Source organism: Schistocerca serialis, chromosome 4 (assembly GCF_023864345.2).
Source record: "Schistocerca serialis cubense isolate TAMUIC-IGC-003099 chromosome 4, iqSchSeri2.2, whole genome shotgun sequence".
NCBI classification, from domain to species: domain Eukaryota; kingdom Metazoa; phylum Arthropoda; class Insecta; order Orthoptera; family Acrididae; genus Schistocerca; species Schistocerca serialis.
In genome coordinates, this window is record NC_064641.1 from 779,588,257 (window position 1) to 779,603,139 (window position 14,883).

The following is a 14,883-nucleotide window of genomic DNA, read 5'->3' on the forward strand; positions in this document are numbered from 1 at the left end:
TACAAGATACACACTGCTTCTCGGAAAACGTACTATAACTGTTCATAGTTATTGTCATTCGCTCATTCGACCAGTCTCACCAGTTGAACAACTGGAAAGACTAAACCAAGTGTTGTTGCAGCTCGAAAATGTATTACCGCACACCGCCCAGATCTGGGTTGAATCATGCGACCAGTACCCCTGATCCTTACGGTTTACTATTGTTCCGATTCTTACACATAAAAATACTTCCGTTACTAAGATGCCTATAGAAGAGGCAGTCCAATGGAAACGAGACAAATGGAAAAAGTAAGCAAATTGTAATTTCGAAAGTAATTGCCAATACTTTTGTCCCAATGTGAGACAAGACGATCAATGCCTTCATGGAAAAATGTTTCGATTGCCTACGGAACCACGGTTATACCGAGACGAGAACCTTTTAGACCGAAGCAAATCGACCGCCTCGAATGTCTTTCCTCACCGGTTTCGACTACTCTGTAAAAGTTTCGCTGGGAAGCCTTTACACATCCTCCATATAATTCCGATCTCTCGCCGTATTTTTGGAACCTAGAAGAAAGACGTTCATGGTCGTCGGTTTACTTCTGACCAATCAGTGCGTGCCAGTCATGGATCTGTAGGCAACCACAAACATTTCCGTAAGGCGGCATTGACCATCTTGCTTCACAGTGGGATAAATGTATTAGTAAATATTGTAACTACTTTTGAAATAATGAACAGTTTACTTACTTTTTCTCGTGTGTCTCCTTTTCCTTTGACTGCCTCTTATAGATTATCATCAGCAAATGAATTTATTGTTTTATGACGTAAAGTGAAACTGCTGTTCTTCCAAATTCTCATTTAAATACCTACGGTGTTGCTCTTAACACAAGTAATATGGCTTTCAACAAGACTATAAATTCTAACCTTCATTTGCATATAGCCCGACTCAGTATGTACCCTATTATGTTTAAAGAGAAACTCATTCGATAATAAACAAAATGTAGAGCGGCTCCTTTGAGGTATGCGTGAGCGGTTTTCGGTGGAAGTGTTACACAGAAAATGTACAAGTAAACATACTGACTGATGAATGACCTGTACAATAATATTTAATTTAACACCCAGGCCGTTCGAAAAAGTAATTGCAACTCGAATTTAGTGGTAGCATGTAAGTCTCACGCAGTGCATTCCACGTATTACAAAACAATTAACAAAACATGCGTGGTGCGTATTAAAGAAAAATGTAAATAGATTTGTGAAGATAAAAGAGACACCTACGCTAAGCTGTGTAGCAGAAAAGTGATACACAGAAAACCTTGCTTTAACTTTATATTCACGGTACGTATAGATCAAAACTTTTTGCAGGGTATCCAACGCTCTGAAAGAATATATTAAGTTTGCCACCGCTGTAAGAACTCAGGCAGCAATCTAGCAGGTTCAGTCTGCTTCTCGGAAGTTCCGCAAGCAAAGATGTTAGGTAGCCATAGAGTCTCACCGAAGGAAACTCTTGCGTTCCCTCACAGATGGCGCGCCAAGCGCTCAAATCAATTGTGTATCACATAGCCGTCAGCTGAGCAGAAGCGAAAGATGGCTGCAAGCAGCATGTGTGCGGTAGGGTGATCTGTGTTTTAAGTGAGTGAAATTCTCGTTTTCGAAAATGAATGCGCACAATCAAGGATCCCAGCGCTTCGCGGACTATTTTGTTATTTGTGGACTGAATTTGGATTCAGGACTTGAACCAGACAATTTTTCAGGTAAGTGATCGTGAGATGATTTTTGACAATCAGCATCAATCAGTGTTCTTCATGCCTTCAAGACGAAATTTCCTTTTCCTTTTTTTGTCTAAGATTCCGAACAGTACAAGCGCCAGAAGTTGGTGAAAGTTCGTCCTATTATGAATGTCTGCTGTTAAATTAATGGGAATGCAGTTTTGTGTATTGTTGATATACAGTCAATTTCCAATCATTGAAGCGCTTTTTATGCGTGATTTAGAAAACCTAATCCATCGAGATCTGGCGATATGCAGAGTCTGTCGAAAATGATGAATTATAGGACACTGTGGTTGTTTTGAATACATTTGTAAAATAAAGATTCATGTTTCGTTCATAAACAGACATAATTTTAGCTGTCTCTGTTCCAGTCTCATGGTCCTTGCCCGCAGTCGCGTTTGTTATTTTTTTTTAAATTGTTTGTTACTGAATTATGATACCGCAATTGATAAGACTTCCAATTTTGGTTAGTTACTATCATTTGGTGGTGGTTTAACAGGTTTTTTTTATTTCGCGAGGCATAATGTGAAATATCGCAGTTGCTTTCTCGATAATTTTCTAAGAAGCTTTCTCGAAGTCCTCAGGAACAGATGTATTTCTCTGAACGGAGATGAGTGTTGCAGGTAATAGCTGTGGTGCGTTTCGCAGAAGAAAATCGTTGAATTAAAATACTTGTGTTCACAGATTGACGTTACGTATGAAATGCGATCCTAACCAATAGAAATATACCCAAAAATATTTATCGCTGGAGTGTTTATAACGCGTGACATCTAGGCCTCTACAAATATATAACTTGATATTATTAGAGTAAGGTCAACGCATTCTTAGTTCATCGTTCGTGTGACGTACAACAATGCGTCAGTGACGCCTTTAATAACAGCATATATCATGGCAATGTGTAGTGCTTAGAAATTACCAACTTTAATTGAATATATTGCTATTAGCGCTTAACATGAAGACATACCCTCCGATATTGTTTTTGCGGTTACATTATGACTTCTTAAATCTTGCATGACCGGAACATTTCTGCCTTGGCCTTCATATTTGTCTCATGGATCAAAATAGTCTCCTGATACTTCGTGTAGTTGTGTACTGTGTGGCTTCAATAATAACTGACCAATACTTCAAGGGTGTAGTTTTTTTATTATTCAATTGTATTTGTAATTATCACTCAATTACGTAGTTAAGGGTAACATGAATTACTGTCCTGAAGGACGGGGAATAACTGAACTTTGCGTATGTTGCAATATTATTTTTTTAATAATTTCGTAATACATATTTGCTCTCCTAATTGTTCGCAGAACCTCTGTCACTGTATTATGTTGTATTAACCACTGAATATTTTTTCGCCTTTAATAAGAGACAAGATTCTCAAACACGTGAAACGAAACAGTCCGTGTTATAAAACGCCGCTCTGTGGACGAAATGTCAACAACGTTTCCGCAGAGCTTAGATATTAATAGTGTACAGAGCTTAGATATTAATAGTGTACGGCAGTTTCACGCTACATAAAACAGCTGGGCGGACAGCGATCATAAACACTATGCCAAACTTAACCTAAGACTGGAAGCGCTGAAAAAGCCATCTCTCATTGGTGTAATCATATAATTAACTTTTAATTTTGTTCGTGTTTCATTGTTAGATCCTGGAGTTACATGTATTCATATTTCGTTGAAAGACGAGTGTAACGATGGAGACAAGTGTTCTTCAGAAGTTGTACTGTTTTTTTTTTTTTTTTTTTTTTTTTTTTTTTTTTTTTTTTTTTTTTTTTTTGTGTTGGAAACTTTTGCTCTCAGTGGATCCTGCATTTTTAATACTGATCTTCATGTTTAGATTGAGTATATTGGACGTTCAGATCTTTGGTCGTATATATTATTATTATTATTATTATTCTCGATTATTGCCCTTTAGGAGAGTGTGTAAACTTTTGAGCCAAACACTGCTGCACTTCCTTTTCTTCTTTCCTTTTATCCCCCAAACCGCTTCATTAATTCACTACGTTTTTTTTCCTTCCTTTCGTCTACCCATTTTTTCCGTCTAATTTCTTTCGTTGAGACTTTGCAAGTTTCTTGTTTTTTTTTATTTTGGTTCTGAATTGCTTTCTTTCCTCAGTTTGTCCTCTCTCAAATTGTAAATCGTTGCATGTTTTCTTGTTTTACTTTCAACTAACTTTGTCTCTGATTTGCTTGCATTAACGATGTTAAAATTTTCTTAGTTGTTTTCATCCAACTTACTTAGGTGTCTTTTCCTAATGTTGTCCGTGATGTGTGTTCATCGAGTTCCTTTGTAGCTCGTCTGACCGTTCCATCTCGGAGAACAGCGCCGTGAATCTTCGTTCTTATTTCTCTGTGGCACGATTTTTATCGTTCATCTATCTAATTACTGTGGTTTGTGCCGTATGCAATGCTTTTGTAAAACAACTGTCTTGTAGTGTCGTAGTTTTGCATTACGAGGAATTGCTCTTTTGATGTAGTGATTCCGTGGCAGTTTGGACATAGTTTCTGTGTTAAAGACTCTGTTCAGCCCTGTGGGTTGGATGGTTTCTTCTAAGTACTTGAAGTGAGTGACCTGTGAGATTTTTCCATACTGTGTTTTCAGTGGGAGTTTTCCGGCGGGTGGTTTGGTGTCCATATACTGAGTGTTTTCATAGGAAATCTGGTGTCTAGTTCTACAGGAGATTTTATGTAGGCTAGTTTATCTACTAGTGTTACTTTTGCTTCATCTTTGTTATTCGTAAATATAGCTAGGTTACCGACAAAAGCCAGGCATTTCACAGTGACTCCTTTTTCAGTTTGGATATTTTCGTCGTGCTTTTCCCGTTCTCTGATTATTTTTTGCCAGTACGCTGGTGAACAAGATTGGCGATAAGCCATCTACTTGTCGGAATCCTGTGTGAGTTTTGAATGTGTTTGAAATTCCTCCCATTAATTTCACTTTTGACGTGGTTCCTGATATAGTTTCCTGTATGGTGGCTCTGACATATCCGTCGACTCCTAATTCTTCACGGCTGTTAAACAGAGTTTGCCTATGAACAGAATCGTAAGCTTTTTCTGAATTCACAAATGTGACTTAGGTGTTCCGGCGTCGTCTGCGTGTATTATGGTCCTGAAGTTCCAGATCTTCAATACAAAACACTTTCCTCATTGCGGAGATTATACAAGCCGTACCTATATGTTCTCGCTGTTTCTATATTTAATTTTACCCTTCCATTGGAGAATTCCATATCCTTTCAACTGTCTGCGACAGCGAAAGCTTTCATTTCTGGAACAATGAGTAGCTTTTGTTACACAGCAATAAGGTTTGCTCCGAAACACGTTTTAGTGAATATTGATCGCAAAGTATCACAAGCTTGTTGCCTTCTACGTTGCCACCATGTTAAATGTGTTAGTATATTGAATTTGTCACGACAACGAGTATCTATTTCTCGAGTGAGCAAAGCATACCATAGTGTAACCTCCTTTATATTTTTGAGCTTTGGACTTTATTCAGATCTTAAATATAATGACAAAGTAGGATACGAATTCATTGGCATCAAAAGTAGACATTCTGTATGTATCAGTATGACCTGTGGATGATCCGTTAATAGAAAGAGGCTGATGTTGAGTGTCCTGTGAAGCTCAGTAGAGAAGGGACGAAGGGAACAGACCAGAACTTGCCGTAGGAATCATTCCAGCATTCACTTGGTTGGGGGGTGGGGGTGGGGGGTCAACAAAAGGCCTTGATCAGGAAGACGCAACAGGGGTTGCAACACACTACACAGACAATTCGGACTTTGTGTTTTAAGGTTTCCGTTAATAAATTCAGAGAGAATGCCGTGATGGTTCTTCAACAAGACTACGTGACATTTGCACCTCCATCATTGACAAGGTAAGTGCTGCTTCGTCGCTAATGACAACGGTGTCAGTCTCATTCCAAGGAATTCATTACTTCTGGAAGACGCCCATAAGATACTGCAGAAGTTCTCAATGTGGCGGGTTAGAGTGGGAAGCGGGACGCGGTAATAACAAGTCTTTATGCGCGCATAAAATGTGAATAAAAACTGTAATTTTCTAAACAAAGCTTTTATACGTAATAAATGTTAAGCCATAACCAAAATATTTTAAAAAGAAAAATAAGTTTAAGTTTCTAAATTCGTAGGCGTGGTATGGAACACCGAAAATTGTAAGGTATCGATTTGAGTCAGCACCTTACGAGCAGCCGCTTAAGTACACTTGTACCATTGTTCAATCAAATAACTGGGAGTGGAGTAAACATTGATGTATTTTTTTAAAATCTCAATGTAACGCAAACAGAGTTGGTAAATACCTCTAAAGAACCAGAGGTGAGGGACGTGAAGACAGTCGCCTCAGGCTGGAGGAGGGGTATGTTGAGAAACTTTCAAAACGATATTTTTCAAACAGACGTTAACTGCGCTCCAAGACTACCCACGTTAGTGTCTGTGTTTCCGAGCAGAGTTTGAAGTGACATCAAACTGGTTTCCGACTGTATATAAAAAGCGTATCAAATGATATTTCAGAGCCCCCCCCCTCCCCCCCCCGGCGGCAAGGAGTAAGAAAAAAGACCAAAGAAAGAATATCAGAAGTTAAAGATGGAATTCGCTGGACGTCTTTCAAGGACTCACACAAGGATCTACTACCGGGAAATCATTCATCCAAATCTGTTTTGGCGTCACGTTGTCAAAACAAATTTCCAGACGTGAGGCCGGCCGAAGTGGCCGCGCGGTTCTGGCGCTGCAGTCTGGAACCGCGAGACCGCTACGGTCGCGGGTTCGAATCCTGCCTCGGGCATGGATGTGTGTGATGTCCTTAGGTTAGTTAGGATAACTAGTTCTAAGTTCTAGGGGACTAATGACCTCAGCAGTTGAGTCCCATAGTGCTCAGAGCCATTTGAACCATTTTTTTTTTCAGACGTGAGATCTCAGTGCGGAGTCAGTGTTCCCTGAATTTTGAGGCTGAGCAGATATGACCCCACTTGCAGTGTCGCTCGTGCTCCGTCTAGTGCAAGATGGACTTCGCAAAAACTACCATCAGTGCACTTCAGGCTGCCAAGTTCTGATCTGCAGCTGTGTTGTATTTTGTTTGCTGCGACACGCTAAATAAATAACGAAGGCCCTATCATTATTTTCAGAAAAAGTTGTTTACATAATTTTACTTTCTCGAACACCTTGCCGCACGGAGTGGCCACGGTTTGAGGCGCCATGTCACGGATTGCGCGACCCCTCCCGCCGGAGGTTCGAGTCCTCCCTCGGGAATGGATGTGTGTGTGTGTGTGTTGTTCTTAGCATAAGTTATTTGAAGTAGTGTGTAAGTTTAGGGATCGATCGATGACCCTAGCAGTTTGGTCCCTTAGGAATTCATACAAATTTGAACTTTTTTTTCCTAACACCTTCAGTGTCTCTCTTTTCCACTGTAGTGTATTACAACTTCGCCAGTTGCGTAGAAAACATTAGTGTTAATTCATTATTGAAATAAACTCTGTTTAATGCGAGCACCTTGCGAACTTAGTAAACCAAATCCGGAATACAATACTTGAGAGAGTAATTCCACTAACATTGCTATACAGCAGGAGAGGAACTTTGCTTATTTTCGCGACTGAAGAGAGATATGTTTCAAGACAGAGGTAGAAATGCCTCCATATTTTGTCTTAAAAGGTTATGTTAACGATATTTTCTAATTATTGTTTAACCCTTTTTCGAAACGTCAGTAAAGTGTATAGAATGAGAACGACCATCTGATTTTAAGAAAAGACCTTCTCCACTACATATGCCGTTTCGGCCTTGTGGATACTAAAGATAACAGCTTTGACTGTTTTGTTTCACGCTGGTTATAATGAATGTGTTTCATAGACCGTTACGAAATGATGCAACAATTCCTTTCGGTGGAACGCCTCATTAATTTTCATAGATAGAATTAGGAAAGAATGGGCGGAAGTTACACCACGTTGGGGCGTTATCTTGCTAGTCGAGGCTTATTCAGAGACCTCAATTGGAAGAGTACTTTCAACGAAAGAAAGTTATGCGTGTTCTACATATTAGTTTTCACTTTGAAAATTTTTCAGCGCATTGAATGCCGCGGTAAAGCGTAATAAATAAAATTCTTTCTCTTTTTCATTCGTATTTCGCGTCGGTTATTAACAACTACAGATAGCTTTTTCGTTTGTCAATTCATTTCATATGCTCACAGTTTTAGGCAACGTTATACAAAATAATAATAATAATAAATAAAATGGCTCTGAGCACATTATGGGACTTAACTTCTGAGGTCATTAGTCCCCTAGAACTTAGAACTACTTAAACCTAACTAACCTAAGGACATCACACACATCCATGCCCGAGGCAGGATTCGAACCTGCGATCGTAGCAGTGGCGCGGTTCCAGACTGTAGCGCCTAGAACCGCTCTATCACTGCGGTCGGCTGCAACGTTATTAGTTTGGTACATAAATTGATAGTGTTTTCGTTTTGTATGTTGGTATTCAGATCGCTGTGGGTCTATTCATCAACTGAAATTTTTTATTTGTAGTTCACTGTTGCTATTTGAGTTTACATTTCGTCGTTTGGAGATAGGTAATGGAATTGCACATTCTAGAAAATGGAGTGACAAGTGGAGACTCGGAACATTTCCAACATAATCTTCCGTTTGAGTTCAACAGAGGGGTGACAGCAGCGGCGGCAGCCAGAAACATTTGCGCCCTGTGTGGGGTATAATGCCATTGAACAGAGTAAGGCTTGTTTTAAGGAGGATCGTTTTCATATTAGTGACTCTCCATGGTCAGGAAGACCTTTGGGGTTTGCTGAAGATCGTTTAAATGCATTAATCCACAATGATCCACGTCAGTGTTTTCGATAACTGCAAATGTTGTTATCTGTGACCATTCCACTATCGTGCAACATTTTCATGCAGTGTGGAAGGTTCAAATATCGGATGTATGGGTACAACATGCTCTAAGCCATTTGTGCATCTCTGCTTGCTCGTCATAAATTGGCCGTACCGCTACTTGTGACGAGAAATGGTGTCTTTATGAGAACAGAAAAAAAAGATAGGAATGTTTGAATCCAAACAAAGCACCAACTAACCGTACAAAAGATAATACACTACTGGCCATTAAAACTGCTGCACCAAGAAGAAATGCAGATGATAAACGGGTATTCATTGGACAAATATATTCTACTAAAACTGACATGTGATTACATTTCCACACAATTTGGGTGCATAGATTCTGGGAAATCAGTACCCAGAACAACCACCTCTGGCCGTAATAACGGCCTTGATACGCCTGGGCATTGAGTCAAACAGAGCTTGGATGGCGTGTACAGGTACAGCTGCCCATGCAACTTCAACACGATACCACAGTTCATCAGGAGTAGTGACTGATGTATTGTGACGAGTCAGTTGCTCGGCCACCATTGACCAGACGTCTTCAATTGGTGAGAGATCTGGAGAATGTGCTGCCCAGGGTAGCAGTGGAACATTTTCTGTATGCAGAAAGGCCCGTACAGGACCTGCATCATGTAGTCGTGCATTATCCTGCTGAAATGTAGGGTTTCGCAGGGATCGAATGAAGGGTAGAGCCACGTGTCTTAACACATCTGAAATGTAACGTCCACTGTTCAAAGTGCCGTCAATGCGAACGAGAGGTGACCGAGACGTGTAACCAATGGCACCCCATACCATCACGCCGGGTGATACGCCAGTATGGCGATGACGAATACATGCTTCCAATGTATGTTCACCGAGATGTCGCCAAACAAGGATGCGACCATCATGATGCTGTAAACAGAACCAGGACTCATCCGGAAAAAAAATGACGTTTTGCCATTCGTGCACCCAGGTTCTTCGTTGAGTATACCATCGCAGGCGCTCCGGTCTGTGATGCAGCGTCAAGGGTATCCGCAGCCATGGTCTCCGAGCTGATAGTCCATGCTGCTGCAAACGTCGTCCAACTGTTCGTGAAGACGGTTGTTGTCTTGCAAATGTCCCCATCTTTTGACTCAGGGATCGAGACGTGGCTGCACGATCCGTTACAGCCATGCGAATAAGATGCCTGTCATCTCAACTGCTAGTGATACGAGGCCGTTGGGATCCAGCGCGGCGCTCCGTATTAACCCTCCTGAACCCACCGATTCCATATTCTGCCAACAGCCATTGGATCTCGACCAACGCGAGCAGCAATGTCGCGATACGATAAACCGCAATCGCGATAGGCTACAATTCGATCTTTATCAAAGTCGGAAACGTGATGGTACGCATTTCTCCTCCTTACACGAGGCATCCCAACAACGTTTCACCAGGCAACGCCGGTCAACTGCTGTTTGTGTATGAGAAATCGATTGGAAACTTTCCTCATGTCAGCACGTTTTAGGTGTCGCCACCGATGCCAACCTTGTGTGAATGCTCTGAAAAGCTAATCATTTGCGTATCACAGCTTCTTCTTCCTGTCGGTTAAATTTCGCGTCTGTTGCACGTCATCTTCGTGGAGTAGCAATTTTAATGGCCAGTAGTGTATTATGCATTACGCGGGAGACGGTGTAGTGTCCTATGAATTGGTTTCCAGAGGTGTATCCGTAATTGTTGACATCTTGCAGACGCAGTCCAAGAACAACGACCTGGAAGACGGCGTGAAGTGATGCTACTCCACGATAACGCCCACCCGCATTCTGCTAGACAGATAAAAAAACACTATACAGGAGTTGGGTTGGGAACTCATTCTGCACCCACCTTATTCACCTGATCTTGCGCCCTCCGATTTTCACCTTTTCCGCTCTCTGTAAATGCGCTCCGAACCAGGCTCGACGAGTTCCTCGTTTCAAGTCCACTTGATTTCTACAGACGCGGAATCTAAAAGTTACACCATCGTCGACCGGCTGTTGCCGATAGCGAAGAATAATATATTATTGATGACTGAACTTACTTTTTAACATGTATCTATTGTGTTTATTACAGTTTTGTAAGTACGCTACGAACTTATGCACCAACCCTATAAATACCGTACTGGCCATTAAAATAGCTACACCGCGAAGATGACGTGCTACAGACGCGAAATTTAACCGACAGGAAGAAGATGCTTTTCAGAGCATTCACAAAAGGTTGGCGCCGGTGGCAACACCTACAACGTGCTGACATGAAGAAAGTTTCCAACCGATTTCTCATACACAAACAACAGTTGACCGGCGTTGCCTGGTGAAACGTTGTTGTGATGCCTCTGTAGGGAGGAGAAAACGTGGTAATCACTTTTCCGCCTTTGGTAAAGGTCGGATTGTAGCTTATCACGATTGCGGTTTATCGTATCGCGACATTGTTGCTCCCGTTGGTCGAGATCCAATGACTGTTAGCAGAATATGGAATTGGTGGGTTCAGGAGAGTAATACGGAACGCCGTGCTGGATCCCAACGGCCTCGTATCACTAGTAGTCGAGATGGCAGGTATCTTATCCGCATGGCTGTAACAGATCGTGCAGCCACGTCTCGATCCCTGAGTCAACAGATGGGGACGTTTGCAAGACAACAACTATCTGCACGAACAGTTTGACGACGTTCGCAGCAGCATGAACTATCAGCTCGGAGACCGTGGCTGCGGTTACCGTTGACGCTGCACCATAGACAGGAGCGCCTGCGATGGTGTACTCAACGACGAACCTGGGTGCACGAATGGCAAAACGTCATTTTTTTCGGATGAATCCAGGTTCTGTTAACAGCATCATGATGGTCGCATCCGTGTTTGGCGACATCGCGGTGAACGCACATTGGAAGCGTGTATTCGTCATCGCCGTACTGGCGTATCACCCGGCGTGATGATATGGGGTGCCATTGGTTACACGTCTCGGTCAACTCTCGTTTGCATTTGCGGCACTTTGAACAGTGGACGTTACATTTCAGATGTGTTACGACCCGTGGTTCTACCCTTCATTCGATCCCTGCGAAACCCTACATTTCAGCAGTATAATGCACGGCCGCATGTTGTAGGTCCTGTACGGGCGTTTCTGGCTACAGAAAATGTTCGACTGCTGCGCTGGCCAGCACATTCTCCAGATCTCTCACCAATTGAAAACGTGTGGTCAATGGTGGCCGAGCAACTGGCTCGTCACAATACGCCAGTCACTACTCTTAATGAACTGTGGTATCGTGTTGAAGCTGCATGGGCAGCTGTAGCTGTACACGCCATCCAAGCTCTGTTTGACTCAATGCCCAGGCGTATCAAAGCCGTTATTACGGCCAGAGGTGGTTGTTCTGGGTACTGATTTCTCAGGATCTATGCACCCAAATTGCGTGAAAATGTAATCACATGTCAGTTCTAGTATAATATATTTGTCCAATGAATACCCGTTTATCATCTGCATTTCTTCTTGGTGTAGCAATTTAAATGGCCAGTAGTGTACCTCTATTTTTCATTCCTTCAGCATCATTTAATGTTTTTGCTCCATTTATAGACCAATCGGAACGAATTACGCACTCACAAAGTTTGTGTAGGCCGTATCTGCTTTCCCCTGTTACATTACATCCGTAAAAATTGGATCGCTGTTCGGGAGCAGGACGTCCATGAATAGCTGCAAATGGTCTCCATGTAACCGAGCAGAACCATTTCCAATCAATGATCGGTTCAGTTTGACCAAAGCACCCAGTCCATTCCATATAAACACAGCGCACATCATTATGAAGCTATCACTAGCTTGTACAATGCACTGTAGGCGACTTGGGTCTTTCGCTTCGTGGTATATGCGCCACACTAGTACCCTACCTTCCGCTCTTAGAAACTAAAGTCGAGACTCGTCTGACCAGGCCACGGTTCTCCAATCGTCTAGGGTCCAATCGATATGGTCACGAGCCCAGGAGAGTCCCTGAAGACGATGTCGTGTTGTTAGCAAACGCACTCGCGTCGGTCGTCTGCTGCCGTAGACCTCAACACCAAATTTCGCCGCTCTGTCCTGACGGATACGTTCATCGTATGTCCCACATTGATTTCTGCCATTATTTCGCGCAGTGTTGCTTGTCTGTTAGCATCGACTACTCTATGCTAACGCCGCTGCTTTCGGTCGTTAAGTGAAGGCCGTCGGCCACTGCGCTGTACGTGGTGAGAGGTAATGCCTGAAATTCGGTATTATCGGCACACTCTTGACTCTGTGGATCTCGGAGTAGTGAATCACCTAATGATTCCCGTAATGGAATGCCCCAAGCATGTAGCTCCAACTACCATTGCGGGTTCAAAGTCTGTTAATTTCCGTCTTGCGGTCATAATCACGCTGGAAAAGTTTTCACACGAATCACCTGAGTACAAATCACAGATCCGCCAATCCACTGCCCTTTTATACCTTGTGTACATGATACTATCGCCATCTGTATATGTGCATATCGCTATACCGTGACTTTTATTTATTTATTTATTTTTTATTTACACATCAAGTTCCGTAGGACCAAATTGAGGAGCAAATCTCCAAGGTAACGGAACGTGTCAGTACATGAAATTACAACATAAAAGTAATAACAGATAAAAATAAATGTTCATGAACCTGAAAAAAGTCAGTCCATAAGTTTAAGTATTCGCTGTCAGCAATACAATAAAAATCAGCTTAATTTTCAAGGAACTCCTCGACGGAATAGAAGGAGTGACCCATGAGGAACCTCTTCAGGATCGATTTGAAAGCGCTTGGATTACTGCTAAGATTTTTGAATTCGAGTGGCAGCTTATTGAAAATGGATCCTGCAGTATACTGCACACCTTTTTGCCCAAGAGTTAAGGAAGTCTGATCCAAATGCAGGTTTGATTTCCGCTGAGTATTAACTGAGTGAAAGCTGCTTATTCTTGGGAATAAACTAATATTGGTAACAAGAAACGACAATAAGGAATATACGTATTGAGAGGCCAATGTCAAAATACCCAGACTCGTGAACTGAGGTCGACAAGAGGTTGTGAACTCACACATTGCCCGAACCGCCCGTTTCTGAGCCAAAAATATCCTTGTAGAATGGGAAGAACTACCCCAAAATATAATACCATGCGACGTAAGTGAATGAAGATAAGCAAAGTAGACTAATTTTCGTGTCGAAGTATCACTCACATTTGATACCGTTCGAATAGTAAAAATGGCAGCATTAAGTCTTCGAACATGATCCTGAACGTGGGCTATCCACGACAGCTTACTATCTATCTGAACACCTAGAAATTTGAACTGTTCAGTTTCACTACTCATATGCCCGTTCTGTGAAATTAAAACGTCAGGTTGTGTTGAATTGTGTGTTAGAAACTGTAAGGACTGAGTCTTACAGTGATTTAACGTTAATTTTCTACAAACCATGAACTGAGGTCATGTACTGCACTATTTGAAACCGAGCCAATGTTTCACACAACATTCTTTACTACCAAGCTAGTGCCATCAGCAAACAGAAATATTTTAGAGTTACCCGTAATGCTAGAGGGAATCTCATTTGTATAAATAAGCAACAGGAGCGGCCCCAACACTGATCCCTGCCCCCCCCCCCCCCACTTGACAGTACCCCACTCAGATCCCACATCACAGCCGTTATCAACATTGTGAATAATGACCTTTTGCTGCCTGTTGCTAAAGTAAGAGGTGAACCAACTGTGAGCTACTCCCCGTATTCCGTAATAGTCCAACTTCTGGAGCAATATTTTGTGATCAACACAATCAAATGCCTTAGTTAAATCAAAAAATACGCCAAGCGTTCGAAACTTTTTTGTTTAGCCCATCCAGTACCTCACAGAGAAAAGAGAATATAGCATTTTCAGTTGTTAAACGACTTCTAAAGCCGAACTGTACATTTGATAGCAAATAGGTCTAAAATTGTGTACATTATCCCTTTCTCCCTTTTTATAAAGTGGCTTTACTACCGAGTACTTTAATCGCTCAGGAAACTGAGCATTCCTAAAGGAAAAATTACAAATATGGCTTAATACAGGGCTAACATGTGCAGCACAGTATTTTAATATTCTGCTAGACACTCCATCATAACCATGAGAGTTCTTAGTCTTCAGTGATTTAATTACTGACTCAATCTCCCTCTTGTCTGTATCACAGAGGAGTATTTCAGACATCAATCTCGGAAAGGCATTTGCCAAGAAAGTTATATGAGTCCCTGTAGAAACTAAATTTTTATTTAATTCACCAGCAATGCTCAGAAGATGATGG

The 14,883-nt window shown here is 41.8% G+C and overlaps 1 protein-coding gene across 2 annotated transcripts in view; it reads left to right on the forward strand.

Annotated features, from left to right (window-relative positions):
- The first annotated feature begins 1,569 nt into the window (after window positions 1-1,569).
- The window catches only part of LOC126473351 (DENN domain-containing protein 5B), a 483,519-nt gene continuing 470,205 nt past the window's right edge, over window positions 1,570-14,883 (forward strand). For both annotated transcript variants that reach the window (XM_050100349.1, XM_050100350.1), the window contains exon 1: window positions 1,570-1,730. In XM_050100349.1, coding sequence (XP_049956306.1) covers window positions 1,634-1,730 — 97 coding nt within the window. In that variant the 5' untranslated portion in view covers window positions 1,570-1,633. The remainder of the gene's footprint in view (window positions 1,731-14,883) is intronic.